The 15,039-nt window shown below is 40.0% G+C and overlaps 1 protein-coding gene across 1 annotated transcript in view; it reads left to right on the forward strand.

Moving 5' to 3' along the window:
* LOC104965416 (zinc finger transcription factor Trps1-like) overlaps positions 1-15,039 on the forward strand; it is a 74,246-nt gene that overhangs the window by 27,236 nt on the left and 31,971 nt on the right. Inside the window, exon 2 of the mRNA XM_010794372.1 lies at positions 7,203-7,670. Coding sequence (XP_010792674.1) covers positions 7,658-7,670 — 13 coding nt within the window. The 5' untranslated portion in view covers positions 7,203-7,657. The remainder of the gene's footprint in view (positions 1-7,202; positions 7,671-15,039) is intronic.

Here is a 15,039-nt window from a genome sequence, read left to right on the forward strand (position 1 = left end):
GGTTACATTTGTGGCATCTGAATAATAAACCTGACTTTATGAAGGAGATCAGCAGCTCTATGGCATTTAGTCAAGGAATCTAATATTTCCTTGCAAAAGTCAACAATGCAACATTGGAAGAAATTCCTTACTGCATCTAAGAAAGTGGGAAAGTATGCTGTCAAGTTCAGGTCCTTTGATCAGATTGGTAGCTAGAATAGAAGAAGCATATCAAAGAAAAGTTGACGACTACTAAGTATCTTTGAATTGGAGACACATGGAGAAATGTTATGTATGCTGTGATATTACTGCCATTACCAAAAAAAAAAACAACGCGACTTGCTTATGATCCATATTTGGTTTAGTTTAGATTTTTGGCAGTTGAGTCCAGCGCTGCCTTGCGACATCACTGAGGCCTTTAATACCTCCCAGTCTTGGCTCCCGCTTGTGATCAACAGGGATAGCTGCTTCAACTTGGCCAGCGTGCAGATAGAAGGCCTCTGGAAAGGATATAAAGTCAACATTGTGGGTTGTGGTGTGTGTGGTGGTGTTGTGTGTGTGTGTGTGTGTGTGTGTGTGTGTGTGGTGTGTGTGGTGGGTTGTGTGGTTGTTGTGTGTGTGTGTGTTGTGTGTGTGTGTGTGTGTGTGTGGTGTGTTTGTGGTGTGGTGTGTGTGTGTGTGTTGGTGTGGTGTGTGTGTTGTGTGTGTGGTGTGTGTGTGTGTGTTGTGGGTGTGTGTGTGTGTGTGTTTTAAGTTTGTCCCAGACATTTTCCCGTCAGGGGTCGGCTGCTTGCAGGAAACGTCCGATTCTCCAGGATGCGGAAAGTGTGTGTGTAAAACATGAGAGCGAGAGTTTGTACTAGCAAGTGTGTGACTAGTGTGTGCACAGTGTATCAGCATGTCTGTGTGATGTGCGTGCGTGTGACTGACGTAATGTTTGAGCTTACCCCTGACAGAAACACACCAAACCGTGCCCACACAACGCGGTGTGTGTGCATGGTGTACGTGTTTAAAACTAATCAGATGTGCTTGGCAGAACCTTGTGAGCTGTATGGTTTGGAAGTGTGCGTTTCGTGGCAGCGCTGTAGCTTTGTTTTCCGATTGTGGGAAAAGATCAGCTAGCCAACGCGTCAACAATCAACATCGTTGATTTAATGCAGCTCACTAGTTCTTCCATTACCGCCTACAACTACCGCGTGAACAAAGTTTGTTCATCCATTAATTTTAGTTTGATGTATTAGAGGTCCTATAGTCGTGGAGAGCCAAGTCAAAATCAACGTCCCCGTGTTGATTTAGTGCAGCTCCTGGTTTCCTGGCTGCTATCCAAGGTGGGGACGTTCACAACGTTCAGCAAGGCAAATTTGAAATACTGTCCGTGACTGTGGGGTGGCCTAATCCTTCTTCTACCTCCCAACACCTGAAGGAACGGCAATGTCTAATATGCAAGAAGATCCAGCGAGTGACAAAGCATGTCAACTAATTCAGAATGTAGACTCCCAATGTTGTAGTTTTTTTTTTTTATAAATAAGGTTTATTTCACCATATAGAGTGAGGAAATAGCAAAAAGGGGGGCCAATTAAGGTTGTTATTTGAGATTTGAGTTTAGATTATAAAGGGTCTATAATTTGTCCCATATATACCCCAAAACTTGGCATTAATAAAACCGTTAATTAAACGAGAGGTTAGTAAAAAATTCCTTAGTGGCCTGCATTGTTGGAACATATTATAGAGCCCTTTCTAGACTAATATACAGTTCTTAAAGGGATGTGTTGACTACCAAATCGTTGATTTAATCTAAATAAAAAAAGAACAGATCGGTGAATCCTAGTATCATTAAAAAGCCTTTCTTTTCTCGGAAATAAGGTCATGTCAGACATTAAAATAATATCCAAGAAATAAATCAATACTACCGTTAGTTGACTAATGGACTAAGTGAAAACATATTTGAGTGTTATGAAAGAATGCCTTAGCTTCAGAAATCTAGTAGCATATATAGGCCTTCACACTCCACAGGCCAGAAGTGTACCTGCCATTCCTTTGATTGTCCCATGTGGGCAAAGAGGAACATTTGTTTTTTCTAAACGAGGGAAGTGACATCGTGACAGTAACTTGCACGTCGTCTGTGTCAGACAAGTTGAAAGCCCTGGGCGTCTCCTTACATTACTAAAAAAAGACCACTCTTATCTTTAAGCAGCATTCAAAAAGCATCTGGTTATATTCAAGGTTTCTGATTGATGTTGTTTTATTGTCATGACAACACACTTAATAGAGGGAGTTTCTGCATCTCTCTTTATTGTTGTTCCAGGATATTCTCATGAGCTGACTTCAAGGAATTAAGCCTTTTTAGTTTTAAAAATGGACCTACATTATTGAATTCTCTGAATGGGTGGAATCGATTTATTGAACAATTCATTTTAGCCCAACATTCATTTAAACTGAATTTGAGTGATCAGTCAAAAGGAATTTGTCAGAGAAGTATAAAATTATTATGTGTGTGACATAGACAGTCATCAGAACAGCCGTTTGAACACGGACATCAGCAGTTATGTCAGCTGCTTACAGTGGGCTCCGCTTTCTGACATGTCCTCGCGCTGGGAGCTATCTTCGGTTAGTATTTTCCAGCCAAGGTAATAAAAAAACCGGTATTGTTGAAATGTTTTTTCTTTCCCATGCAGTCCACTGAACTGAAAGCTGTCATAACAACAGGAGCTGTTCACTGACACTGACTATTAGTCGCACCTTCGGGGTTACTATGATTGAGTTGTCTTTTTAAAGAGAAGAAAACGTTTTGGCAACATCCGTACTAGAAAACTTTGTTGATACAACAATACAACACAGTTTCTTTCTGGCCTTATCTTTGTTTTTAAGCTCCATGATTGTACATTTCAAGCCTTATTTGTGGAACATTATAAAGGCTCCCTGGTTTATTTCATAGCGTGTTCCAAAGGAAGCAATGAAGAACAGATGTATCTCCTTCTCCGTTTGCCTGCTCTCTTGCTTCGTATTCAGGGTTTAATGTTGAATCCGTTTTCGCGTAGTAACGGTTAACAGATGAAAAAAAGAGACCTCCTCTTTAAAGTTTTTCTGCCTTCCAGTTTCTATTCCAGGAGTACCGTAGTTTGTGTTCTAACTTCAATATGAGTCTTCCTGGTCTTACCGACAAATAGCAAACAATTAAGAACTTTTAGAACATTTTTAAATATGTTTAGCTATTAAACTTTGCCCTAGCTGACGTATGAAATTTGGCAACTAAAGCTGAGGTAGATGCAAACCCAAAACAACAATAACTTTAAATGCAGCCATAAAGCTAGTGTAACTCATAGGTTGCTTCAGATTTGTTTTCTTTGCAGTCAATTAGTTTGTTACTGTCTGTGTTGGATCGCTCTAAGCTAAATCCTGGTAAAAAATATCTATTCGCAGAGATTCCTGTGTGACTGGCTTGTGAGAATCTGGTTTTCTCTGTCTGACATCAGGCACCGTAACTTTTTTAAGACAAACATCAAACAACTGAATAGAACCCATTAGTTTTCATATGTAGCCTTTGAATAGAACATGTGGGTTTCCCTGTCCGTCATTGAGGAAATGGATGGGAATGTGGAACTTAACATCTAAAAACAAAACAACACTGCACATCAGAGAAAAGGTCCTTTTTATCTGCCTTTCTGTTTGCAGATCCTGTTCCTTTGGTATCGATACAAGATAATAATTTATTAGCACATGGAAAGACCACCATTGGTGAATTTGGAATCCCCCCCAAAACCCCAAACCCGCCCAAAAAAAAAAAAAAAAAAACCCCTGACTAAAAATAATCAATCTTCAGATGTAAAGGGGTTGAGGTTGAATATAAACAATGTGTTCCTTTGTGCTTTATTGGTGGATATGGAGTTTAACACCCCCGTTCTGTCGACATCAGCATTTAACAACGCAGTAAGACGCATGAAAAAGGTTTTACAAGACAACAAATTTTGTCTTTGTTGAAAAATAAATGAAGGATGAGAATAAAAAATGTATAATTTAGTTTGACCCACCATGTCATTTGAAACAGCATTTAGCAATAACAAAATCAGAAACAAAAAAGATCAGTACAAAGCCTTTTCATGGTAAAAATGATTGATATGAGTTTGGTGTGTGTGTTGTGTGTGTGTGTGTGGTGTGTGTGTGTGTGTGTGTGTGTGTGTTGGTGTGTGTGTGTGTGTGTGTGTTTGTGTGTGTGTGTGTGTGTGTGTGTGTGTGTGTGTCTGTGTGTGTGTGCTGTGTGGTGTGTGTGGTTGGTGTGTGTGTGTGTGTGTGTGTGTGTGTGTGTGTGTGTGTGGTGTGTGTGTGTGTTGTGTGTGTGTTCGGATGCGTGGTGTTGTTTGGATGCGTGTGTGTTGGATGATACATGTTCTGTGTGTGGTGAGCGATGGGAGAAGTTAGTGGAGTGGGTTATTTGTGTGTAATCATGTACGTCAGGCCCGTAATGAATGGTGGGTGGTTTTGAGACAGAGCGGAGTGTGGAGTTCCTCGGCTGGACCCAAAATTGAAAAGAAAAACAAACATTCCCTAGGAACCCCCGCACTCCATAACCTCCCGTCTACCGGCTAGTGGCGCAGATCCTAACCTGTCTGGACAATGTAACGGTCCTATAGTTCGGACCGACCACACCATTTCGTGTAGGGGGGGTCCTGACCAAAGGGGGGGCGGGGAGGGTGGCTGTTGAATGGGGAGAGGGAGCTGGCAGGGGGGGGGGGGGAGATCTCAGCATAATGACAGTTGGTAAAACAGACAGAAGAAGCATAAGAAAATGACAGAGCTCAGTGATGGATGGATGGGAAAGATGCGTGATGGAGGAGAGGAAACATGAGACGCAGAGTTAAACGTTGATGGACATGCGATGTGGAAATGAGGGTTGTAACAGTGAGAGCGACGGGGAATGAAAAAAAAAGAGAAGTCATTGTGGAGAAAATAAAGAAAAAGGAGGATAAGGAGAAAAACAGAGGGGCAGGGAAAGAGTGATTGAGCAAATGAGTAAGCAGCAGCTCCACTGAGTCAGAGCTCCACGGGGAAAATATGTAGTCACACTCACTCTTTAAGAAAAAGAAAACTTCTCTCCCTTGTTTTATTCCTGTTGTGAGTACTACTAATGAGTAAGTCCCCTCCAGTTGTTCTTTTTCTTTCTTTGGTTATCGAAGAAAGCTTTGCTGCTTTCTCTCAGCTGCTAATGCTCAACAGCTAATGCTATTATGTGGTTCAATCCTGTAATAACCGGAAGCATGTGTTGTGTGATCAGTAGCAACACATCATAATGAAGGAGTATGATCTTTGTGTGTTTCTGTGTCTGCATGCAGTGCGTTGGCTATCATGTATGTTCTTTAAAGCAGTGAAATATCAGATGCTCTCACAAAAACTGTTTTAACATATTGTTTCAAGATGGGAGAAACTTTTTTTACACGAGTCATAATTCCACAAATGACTCATCATTTGCCTTACTTTGATAGCCAGTCATCGTGTTTTTGTCTTTTCCTTTAAAATAGCACATAATAAAATATGTACACAGTCAAATGGCTGGTAAGCTTCATTTTCTATCGTACCAACTAGAGAACTGCATGTTGAGGACCACACTGGAGCAGGTCAACCACTTAAAAGGTATCCTGGGAAATTAAGAACAACAGCCCTTAATTTGGCTTTATGTCAGCTCTTTTCTTTGCTTGTTTTCTTTATGTTTAGAGCCAATAAGCAATAGAGCTACTTTAAGTAAAAAAATATAAAAATGCACAGTTCTCTTAAATTCTAAGAAAATGTGTTTTAATATGCAAAGTTTCAGAATAACAAAGAAGACAAAACAGTGGCTTTATTAGCATGGAAGAAACAAGTTCCAAATATAGACTGCTCTGATTTATGTGTGTATGCCTGTGTGTGTGTGTGTGTGTGTGTGCGTGCGTATGCCTGTGTGTGTGTGTGTGTGTGTGTGTGTGTGTGTGTGTGTGTGTGTGCGTGCGTATGCCTGTGTATGGATTTCTTTCTGTTACACACCTACATGCGCACACACACTAGTGAGACTGACCCGAGGAAACGGCTTGTGTAAGTACAGACTCAGATTTAGATTTGCGGTGAGAGGCAGAAAGAAGCAAGATGGATGGAAAGAAGAAGGGGTGGCACACACACAGAGAGAGAGAGAGGAGTGGTACAGGCAGAGAGGGTGGGGTGATTTTGTGGTTGGGGCAACAAAAGGGGGAACTGAGAACTGGAGTCTGACATTTAACACTAGAATTACCAAATAAAGAAAATCAAATTGTCAACGGTCACAGCCTCTGGGTATTTGATACCTGAACTTTTTTTTTATAACAATTCTTGAACATTTCTCATTGATGACTGCTTTGTTCCGATCCATGAGGCAATCAATATTGAAGAACCATGAATAATTACTAACAAAATGCAGAGAAAGATAGAAAATGAATGCTGCTGCTGTTACCACAGACTCTTAATTGTTTTCTCGTGTGAATTAATTCCTTGTGGTATTATTATTGTCAACAATTTACTTGTGCTTACATTGCACTTAATACAACATTTGAAGTATTTTTAGCTGACCGAGATGGTTTCCACTACCAGAGTATTTGTTTTATAGATACTTGCTCTTAGAATGAACAAAAGTCTATAATGTTCCCACCCTTTAACACGCAGACACAGCCTTGCTGTAAAGAGGCATTTGATATTAATTGAACTTCCTTGTGTGTGACCTTGCTCTCATGTTTAAAAAAAAAAAAAAGACAGATGGTTAGCAGCTTTCGAACACATTCCTTTTGTTAATTGCAGATTTTAGAGAAAAGAATCAAGGAAAATGAGGTTTCCTTATTTGAAAAAGGACGGTTGTGCTTTCCCTTGTCAATGACTCACATGTTTTGTTAGTTTTACAATACATAATCAGTGGCTTGGTTTTATCCCGGGGCCTTTAAGCAATCTTCACATGTGAAGGGCGTTGTCAGCTGTCAGCTATGGTGATAAAACAAAATTGGTACAATTAGAGACTTTGACTGGCTGGGGTCTCGACAGGGCACGACATATTTTTTCTATGCATTGTGTACCTTTGATCTGTCAGTCAATTTGGATGTCTTAACTGTGGACAAAATTGTTTCCCGTACACGTAAAACATGGAGAAAATGTGTGAAGCCTGGCTCAGGTATGATTCTGTTAACTGTGCCGATGTGCTTGTTCCTAACTTTATCTGTCATTCTGTCATTCCCCAGGTTGTGAAGGGGACGCTGGACTCTGACAACCGTGACTGAGGGTTCAAACCAGATCCATAAGAAAAAGAAAAAAAAGAGCGGACAGCAAAAACCTACACAGTCCTCCCTAAACGGATCTACTTGATCAGACTCAAAGCTGTGTTGCCCAGCTGTTGAGCATAAGAGGAGCCACAGCCCCGCAGCAAAGGTAGCCGCTGCTACGTGGAGTGTAAGACCTTCCTAAACAAAAGTCAAAGAAGCTGAAAAGTGTTTGCTCTGATGTTCACGGACCTGTGTGGAGTTCGGTGGACCTGATAGAGAGATGGAGGGTTATTAGTTGGGCCTGCCGCCTGGTTTCTGCTTCTTATTATCGTGTGGAGTACAGAGGGCCAGTAGCCGGACTGTTGGACGGACCGAGCCGCTTCCTCAGAGCTGATGCCAAGGCCAGGAGTCCGCCATGATGTTTTTATAACCTGATGATCAGCAGAGGTAAGACAAAAAGATTGAAATCCAGTTTGTGTGAATCACTCAATGTTATTTACGATATATCCTTTCCATCTCAAATCATTTGTAGAACTTTATTATTTAACATTTATTAATACAGTTACTGTATATTGAATTCAAAATAATGCATAATTTACCATCGTATATTTCTATACATCACATTAATGCTTCAGTCAAATTCAGTAATTTGGGTGGTTATTACATAAAAAATATATTTGATTCATGGTCATTCATTTATATTATCAGATTTTTCTTAGATTCGTAGGTCACGAGTAATTTATTTTAAAAAATGATTTATTTCTGTAAAATCAATAAAATGATCAAGCATAAACATTAATGTTAATTTTTAGAATTTATTTTCTGATTAATGTAGATTAAATAATAAATTACAACTTTACCTACTATTGTTTTCTTTGACAATATGGATATGTTTGTGGTTGGTTTCTACTTATTTTTTTAGTGTGTGCTTAGTTGAGTGTTTTTTGTTTTTGTTTAGTTATAGTGAGTCATGACTTTGAATAAATAATAAATAATAAATAAACACAAAACACCATGCCTCATTTGTTGAGATGAAAAAAGCATCTCTTCCGTTCAAGACTCCACCGTCTCGTGCTGCTCGGCAGAACAGCGTTATTTCCTTGAGCTAGAATGGGTACGGGGGGTAATTTACTGAGACTAAACAACTGCTGATATAATGGCGTTTATGCAGAGCAACGGTTCTGTGACAAGCATTATGAAAAGCTGCTTTTAGTCATCACTGTCGGAGGAAGTGACTGTGTGTTAGCTGCTGTTCTTGTGAGGGTGGAAAACAGTTTGCATGATTATTATCCAGTGAAGAATGACTTTGACATTATGGAGCAATTGACTCCGAGCCAAACATTACCTGCTCGTCCATCGTGCTTAATTCGCTGCACCCCGGTTCAGTAAACCTCATTAGGGACAGAGCTCATTAGATCCCTACACTCTGTAAAGTTTAGTGCTACAACTTGGTCAGCTGTTTTAATTGGTAGGGTAGGATCACATGCACATAAAGCAAAAATATGTAAGTAATTGTTAGCAGCCGTGTCTTGCTAAGTGAACCTCTCTAGCATAACTGTATTTATTTCCCCTTGCAAAAACTTTAAATTGTACCTGCAGGGGTAGTCATGTGGATAAATACCAGAGGTGTGAACCTACCTGATTGGAAATGGTGATTTTGAGCCTGCAATTACAGCATGGTGACGTAAAACTAGAAGCTTTTTGTGGCCCGCAATCAAATGTAGAGCTTTATTTTAACTGAGAAGAAATCAATCTTTTCACGACAACTTAAGTGTTGGAAGTGAACAGGCCCGGTGTTTCTGTTGCTGCATGCATTCTAAACAGTTTTAAGTGCTACAGGAAATGCAAATACATACAGTAGAGGAGGCTATTATGTAAGTGTGTGCACAAAGCTGCTGTGGTTTGTGGTGTAGAGTACATTCTAACTATAGCTGTGTGAATATTCAATGTGCCTGTGGAAATATTGTATACCTCATACAAGCTACCTATATTTGTATGCGTAATGCAAGCTATTCTGTATATGGAGTCATTTACTCTTTTGCTGGATCAGGTATATATATACACTAAAGTTGCGCATTCAAGCCACACACACACCCGCCAAGACACACACACACACACCCGCACACACACACACACACACACACACACACACACACACACACACACACACACACACACACACACACACACACACACACACACACACACACACACACACAATTTGTTTGTGACTGGTTCAATTTTTTCCCTCTGTCATCAGTTGTCCATGTGCACAACTGCTGCGTTATCCTCCTGCACCTGTGTCACCACACACACTGAAGTGCTCTCCGTCTGTTTCCTTTCTTTTTCTCACACACACACAAACACGGTCTTTTTGTTCTTGCTGTCTCTGCACTTTTCATTATGAACTGCTTCTGCCGAAAATAAATTGTGAAACTGTCCACTTATCATGCATAGTAACTGGCGTATTGTTTCTTGGAGGAGATTGTTTGGACGCTGTTTAGAAAAATATATTTATTTCAGCGTATTTGAAAAAATAAAGAAATGTATACTAATTCATTTTGGGATGGTGGCAGAAGAGGAGAATTATTATTATCTCTATATGTAAAAGAACCTTTTCGGCCATTAGGAATACGTTGGAATTTCTTGTGTCAATTGAACAAACTCTTTAAGATTAATTACAAGAAGCTTCATTTGCTTACTTTTATTTGTGCTCATTATCATGATCACTCCATGGTAACAGTCTGTTTCTTCAAAGCTGCCTTTATTTGAGTCTTTTTGGATGTCTGTTATCGTAGAGTTTTTCTTTACAAATGAGTGCAAGCTTGAGTATATGGTCCAGCGTATGTTGTAAATATGAGTGCGGGAATATATGTGTGTGTTTGTATGTGTGTGTGTTTATGTATGTTTTTCATTATGTGGTGTGGTGGCTTTGCTTGGTGATGCTGTTCGGCAGGGCGGATTGCTTTGAGCTGCTTGATTCTTTTAGCTGTGGTCTGTGTGTGTGTGTGTGTGTGTGTGTGTGTGTGTGTGTCCAACTGTGTCTATGCATGTGTGTCCCATGTTTGCATGCCTTCAGCTGTGTATATACACATGTGTGTGAATGCAGGCTTGTATGTACCGGTATATGTGTGTGTTGTGGTTCTACGTAGTCTTTGATGTGCTAGTACAAGGGCAGATTTTCTTTCAGAGTATTTGAAAACTGAGGAATGTTGAGTAGAGACAATTCAGTCAGGCCCACAAGCAAGTTTAACTCAAATGCTAAACAACACAAACACACACACATTACTCAAACAATCCGGAGTTTAGATGTGATGTGATCTAGTGCCCCACAAATGAGTTTAGCTCCTCTGAGAAAGTGAATCCATATGTGTTCTTCTTTCTTTTCTGTTAGTAGATGTTGTGTTTTCTTTCTTTATTCTTCTCAATGTCTTTCTTCCAGTGTTGCGCTGAATCTTCCTGTCACACAGTTACGTCACAGTTAAACATGGTTCAGTGGAAAATGTGTCATTTTGCGTTCAGTGTATGTAAGAGTATGTATGAACAACCTGTTGACCGATTTTGTGCAAATGGTTTCATATTGTGTGTCTAATGACTGAGCTCATCTTACTTACAAATTTACAACAGGATGTACCGCTATTAGCACACACACACACACACACACACACACACACACACACACACACACACACACACACACACACACACACACAGCAGGTCTCTTCTCTTTGTCCCCCAAATCCAAAACAACGATTTATTCTAATTAATTCCAATTAAGGCTTATTAATTAGGCCGACAAAGATTAATAAAGGAGGTGTCACAAGCTGTCATGGCAATTAATGACTTAATTTTCTGGTTTGTTAATGATCCACTTGTTTAAAGGGCATAGAATCAATCAAAGATCAGAGTGACTGGTGTGTGTTTGTGGCTCTGTATTGTTTTCTGTGAGGTGCCAAAAAAGTGAAAGTATGACTTTGAGACAGCAGACATTGTTGTGTAGTTACTCTTTCAGTTTTCTCAAGCAAGTATATGAGCAACCACCTTCCAAATCGTCCATTTGGTTTACACCCAACAGAGTTCCCATGCTTTCAGCAGCCAAAGAAAGAGTTGTTGACCTTTAACAACAAACAGCAGCAGTGCGTCATGTTCCTCACTTAATGTGTTTTGGCCCTCATCTTTAGTGGAAAGATGAAAGTGTAGCGTCAGACTTGAAATGGTTCAAATGTTGTATAACATGCAAAAAAGGTCAATTGGCTTATTTCAAACCAGTGACATTGCAGCTATGTGAGATGCAAGGTAACTCCTCAGTTGCAGAGGTGTTATGTGTTTGGCACATTTGTAATTGTTGTCGTATGTTAGTACTTAGTAGAACAAATCCCTAATAAAGTTGTCCCTCAATGTTGAGAAGTTAATGCTAGTAGTAACATTTGCCCCACCCAACAACGTCTTTACCTCAGCAGACTCATGCCAAATTCATGTTGAATGACTTTACCTTGGTCCATGTCCATGGGGCGCCTATGTCCCAAAGCTTTCTACAGTAATACTAATTGGAGCTCATTCTTTAAGTTTACAGCCGCAAACTTTGTCAAATCTGGCAACCATATATGGAGCAGGCCTGCTTCATATTTAGATGGAACAGTCAACTAAGTGTTGGACTGTATGCGCAGACACTCAGCAAAGTCCACCAAACTTGGCTTCTGATTTGCTCTGTGATTTATATTCAGTCTGTATAATGTTGCAGGGGCTTGTTAGCCAATATTAGCCTCCAGCTGTCATATAGTATAGCCAGATTTATTAAGGGCACCACACTAATGAAGGAAAATTGTAAATACCACACAATTTCTGTCCAGACCCATTGTAAATGAAATAGGTGTTAAAAAGTAGTGGTTATATTTGATTTAAAACCTAACATTAACTGCATGTTAGTTTTTGCTATGGCTGACTAAGGCTCACTGTAGGCAAACTGTGGGAAACCATATTGAGCCTTAGTGCTGCGTCCCTTTTTAAAGCAGCAGACATTTTTATTGATACGTTTTCGGAACTCTGGAATTCACTCTTTTCTCTTGATGACCTGTTCAGTTTGTCCGTGGGGACAACTTTACAAAGCCAAAAGTCACTGGCATTTGTTGGCCACAAATTTTCCACCACAGGTTTCAGGGATGCTTCTTTGTCCAGCATTTACGACGAAAATCCATTAACCAGATTAACAAAGGTAACAGGGCAAACCAGTGGCAATGGACCCAATCTAGTTTTTCTGAACCTCTTCAATTTGGTATTTTTCTCTGTCTGTTTTTCACAGAGTTAGGGTTACAATCCATTAATCAGGTTATGTTAACAAATTACCACATAGCAAGAGGGAGAACAGAGCCAGGTACATGTACAGAATTATACTACAAGCCTGGGTGTGCGTGCGTGTGTCTCTCTGTGTAGTCTATGTGTACAATACTGTGTGTGTGAGTCTGTGTATAAGCGACTCCAATAAAGTTACATTTTGCTGATAGAAAGCTTTAGTGCCATATTAGTAATGAAAACACATCTTTGCTTGACACTAGTTACGGATACATTTTTTTGTAAATGACTGACACACACACTTATTAATCCTTCAGTTTTCTCCCTCTGTCTATAAACATGTGTCTGTCTGCGTGTGTATGAGCTTCCCGTGCCATTAGAATAGAATGGAGCTGACTATATCTCAATTAGACCTGTGTATGTGTCACTACTTGCTCCCATAACCTGTGCTACACCCATTCACCTACAGATTTACTCTTCAAGGATGTCTGCTTTTGTGTGAGGCTTCCTTTTCTTTGTTTGTGTGTATGCAGCTTGCGTGTGTCTCTGTGGGTGTGTGTTTTTTGTTCAGTTTGGCTACAACAGTGTATTTTAGCCAAGTGAACAAGTGTTAACAAGCTTTGTGCAGACTGTATTTATTTAATCCATATGCTGGTGAGCTATACAGCTGTGTGCTGCTCCTGGTATGTCTGGAAGGAAAAATCACTCTGCAGACACAGCCTCGTCTGAGGTGCAGAGATTATTGCCAAGTCGGCTCAAATGTGGCTGCTAGTTTAACAAAAACTCATACGGTGATTTTTTTTTTTTGCTAAAGGAGCACAATGTTCCATGTTTGTCTTGGGGATGACATGCCCTTACCATCAGTACTTGCAAATGTTATCTTAATCAAATTAGCAAATCACACTATTGACTTGTAATTCATGACATCAACTATTTGGCTTTGATCAGCCTTCTTCCAATTATACATGCACAGTCGCTGTTATGGACTACTTTTACATTTTACAACATGTTTTCAGAATCTATGAAGATTTTAGCCTGCCAGAGTCCATTGCTGAGGAAATGCAACAAAGACAAGCAGAGGCTTAGGACGCTGCTGATAGTGGTTAGCCAGTTCGGCAGCACCAGTTCACCTACCCGAGACGATAAAGACGGAGCAGCTGGGAGCTGACAGGCTAGCAGCTAGCAGCCAGCACAACCAGCTAAAAGCAGCCAGGCTGCCTGGCAGAAGCACACAACCTGCCAGAACAACACAAACAGAGGAGCAGGGGGCCGACAGATAGTTCCAACTGGCTGTTTTTTTTCAGATCCAGGTGCCCACCAAATCCAAATGCAAGCTAGGCAGTCACCATGCTGCAGTGAGTTTCACAGAACACTGCTGCGTGTGTCTCACTGCTGCCAATGCCAGCACAGACGGAAGGCTGCTGTGTGGAACAATGTGGGCACAAAATTGTCCTTGAAGATAAGCAGGAAGAAACGGGCATTGCCAAGAGGAAGAAGAGAGGTGTTGACTGAGGTGATCAAAAATATGAGGTTGTGTTAACTACTCACTTTGTTTAATACCTAGACCTCATACAACATACTGCATTAAAAAAGGTTTATGATCTGATCTATGCAGTAAGCCATCCTTAAAAAACGCTATACTTGAATATCTATCTTTCTTTTTACACTTTGCTCTGGCTTAAAAGTAACTTGCAAAATTGAATCAATGTAATTTGTGAAAAACCCAATTTGGTCTGTAACCTTTACATTATATGAGTTCACTGTCTCCTCTTATGAAAGCAAGTTTCTCTCTTAAGTGAGATGACTCTATGTTGCTCTCTTCCTCTGCATAAAGTCTTTCACAAGTCATTTATTGGGTCTTAGTGAATCAGAGCTGAGTAAGTCGACCTGGTAAATCGGACGTTCGTGACTCCAGCTGCTTTGATTCCCTCGGAGATGTTTGACTGCAATAACAAACACTTTTGAATCCTTTCAGAGCCAATTGTCAGTAATGAAACATGAAACGTTCCATATTGCTATGTCTATTGGAGGACCAGCTGTATGTTTGACTATAAGAGGAAAAAGGGATGTTGGGAGATTGGCAGATAAATATATGTAATTACTTTCACAGAAAATAAATAAAGCCACGACTGAAAGATTAGACAATCATTTTCTTTCAAGCCAAATATAACCTTTCATTATTTCAAAAGCATTGGCAGCCAGGTACATATCGATCCAAATACTAAGTAAGACAGCACTGTATTGAACTTGGAGTAGGAGACAGAGAGATACAAGACTGAATGTATCGCTATCAGGTTTATGTTATGATGATCTCAAGGCAGACTTAATAAGGAAGTATCTGTGCTTTGTTTAGTTCAGATTCACTTACGTTTGGCATGTCATCTGCTTCACAACTGCTGCCGTTGTCATGATATGAGTTTTGTTTTCACAGCTTTAATGCACATGTTGTTTTGTTGGTTAAAGGTTGGAATTTTAGGATGATGGCAGCCAATTGTATTATTATATATATTATTATTATTGTATTTAT

This window comes from Notothenia coriiceps, unplaced genomic scaffold, assembly GCF_000735185.1.
Source record: "Notothenia coriiceps isolate Sejong01 unplaced genomic scaffold, NC01 NC01_scaffold00037244, whole genome shotgun sequence".
Taxonomy (NCBI): Eukaryota; Metazoa; Chordata; class Actinopteri; order Perciformes; family Nototheniidae; genus Notothenia; species Notothenia coriiceps.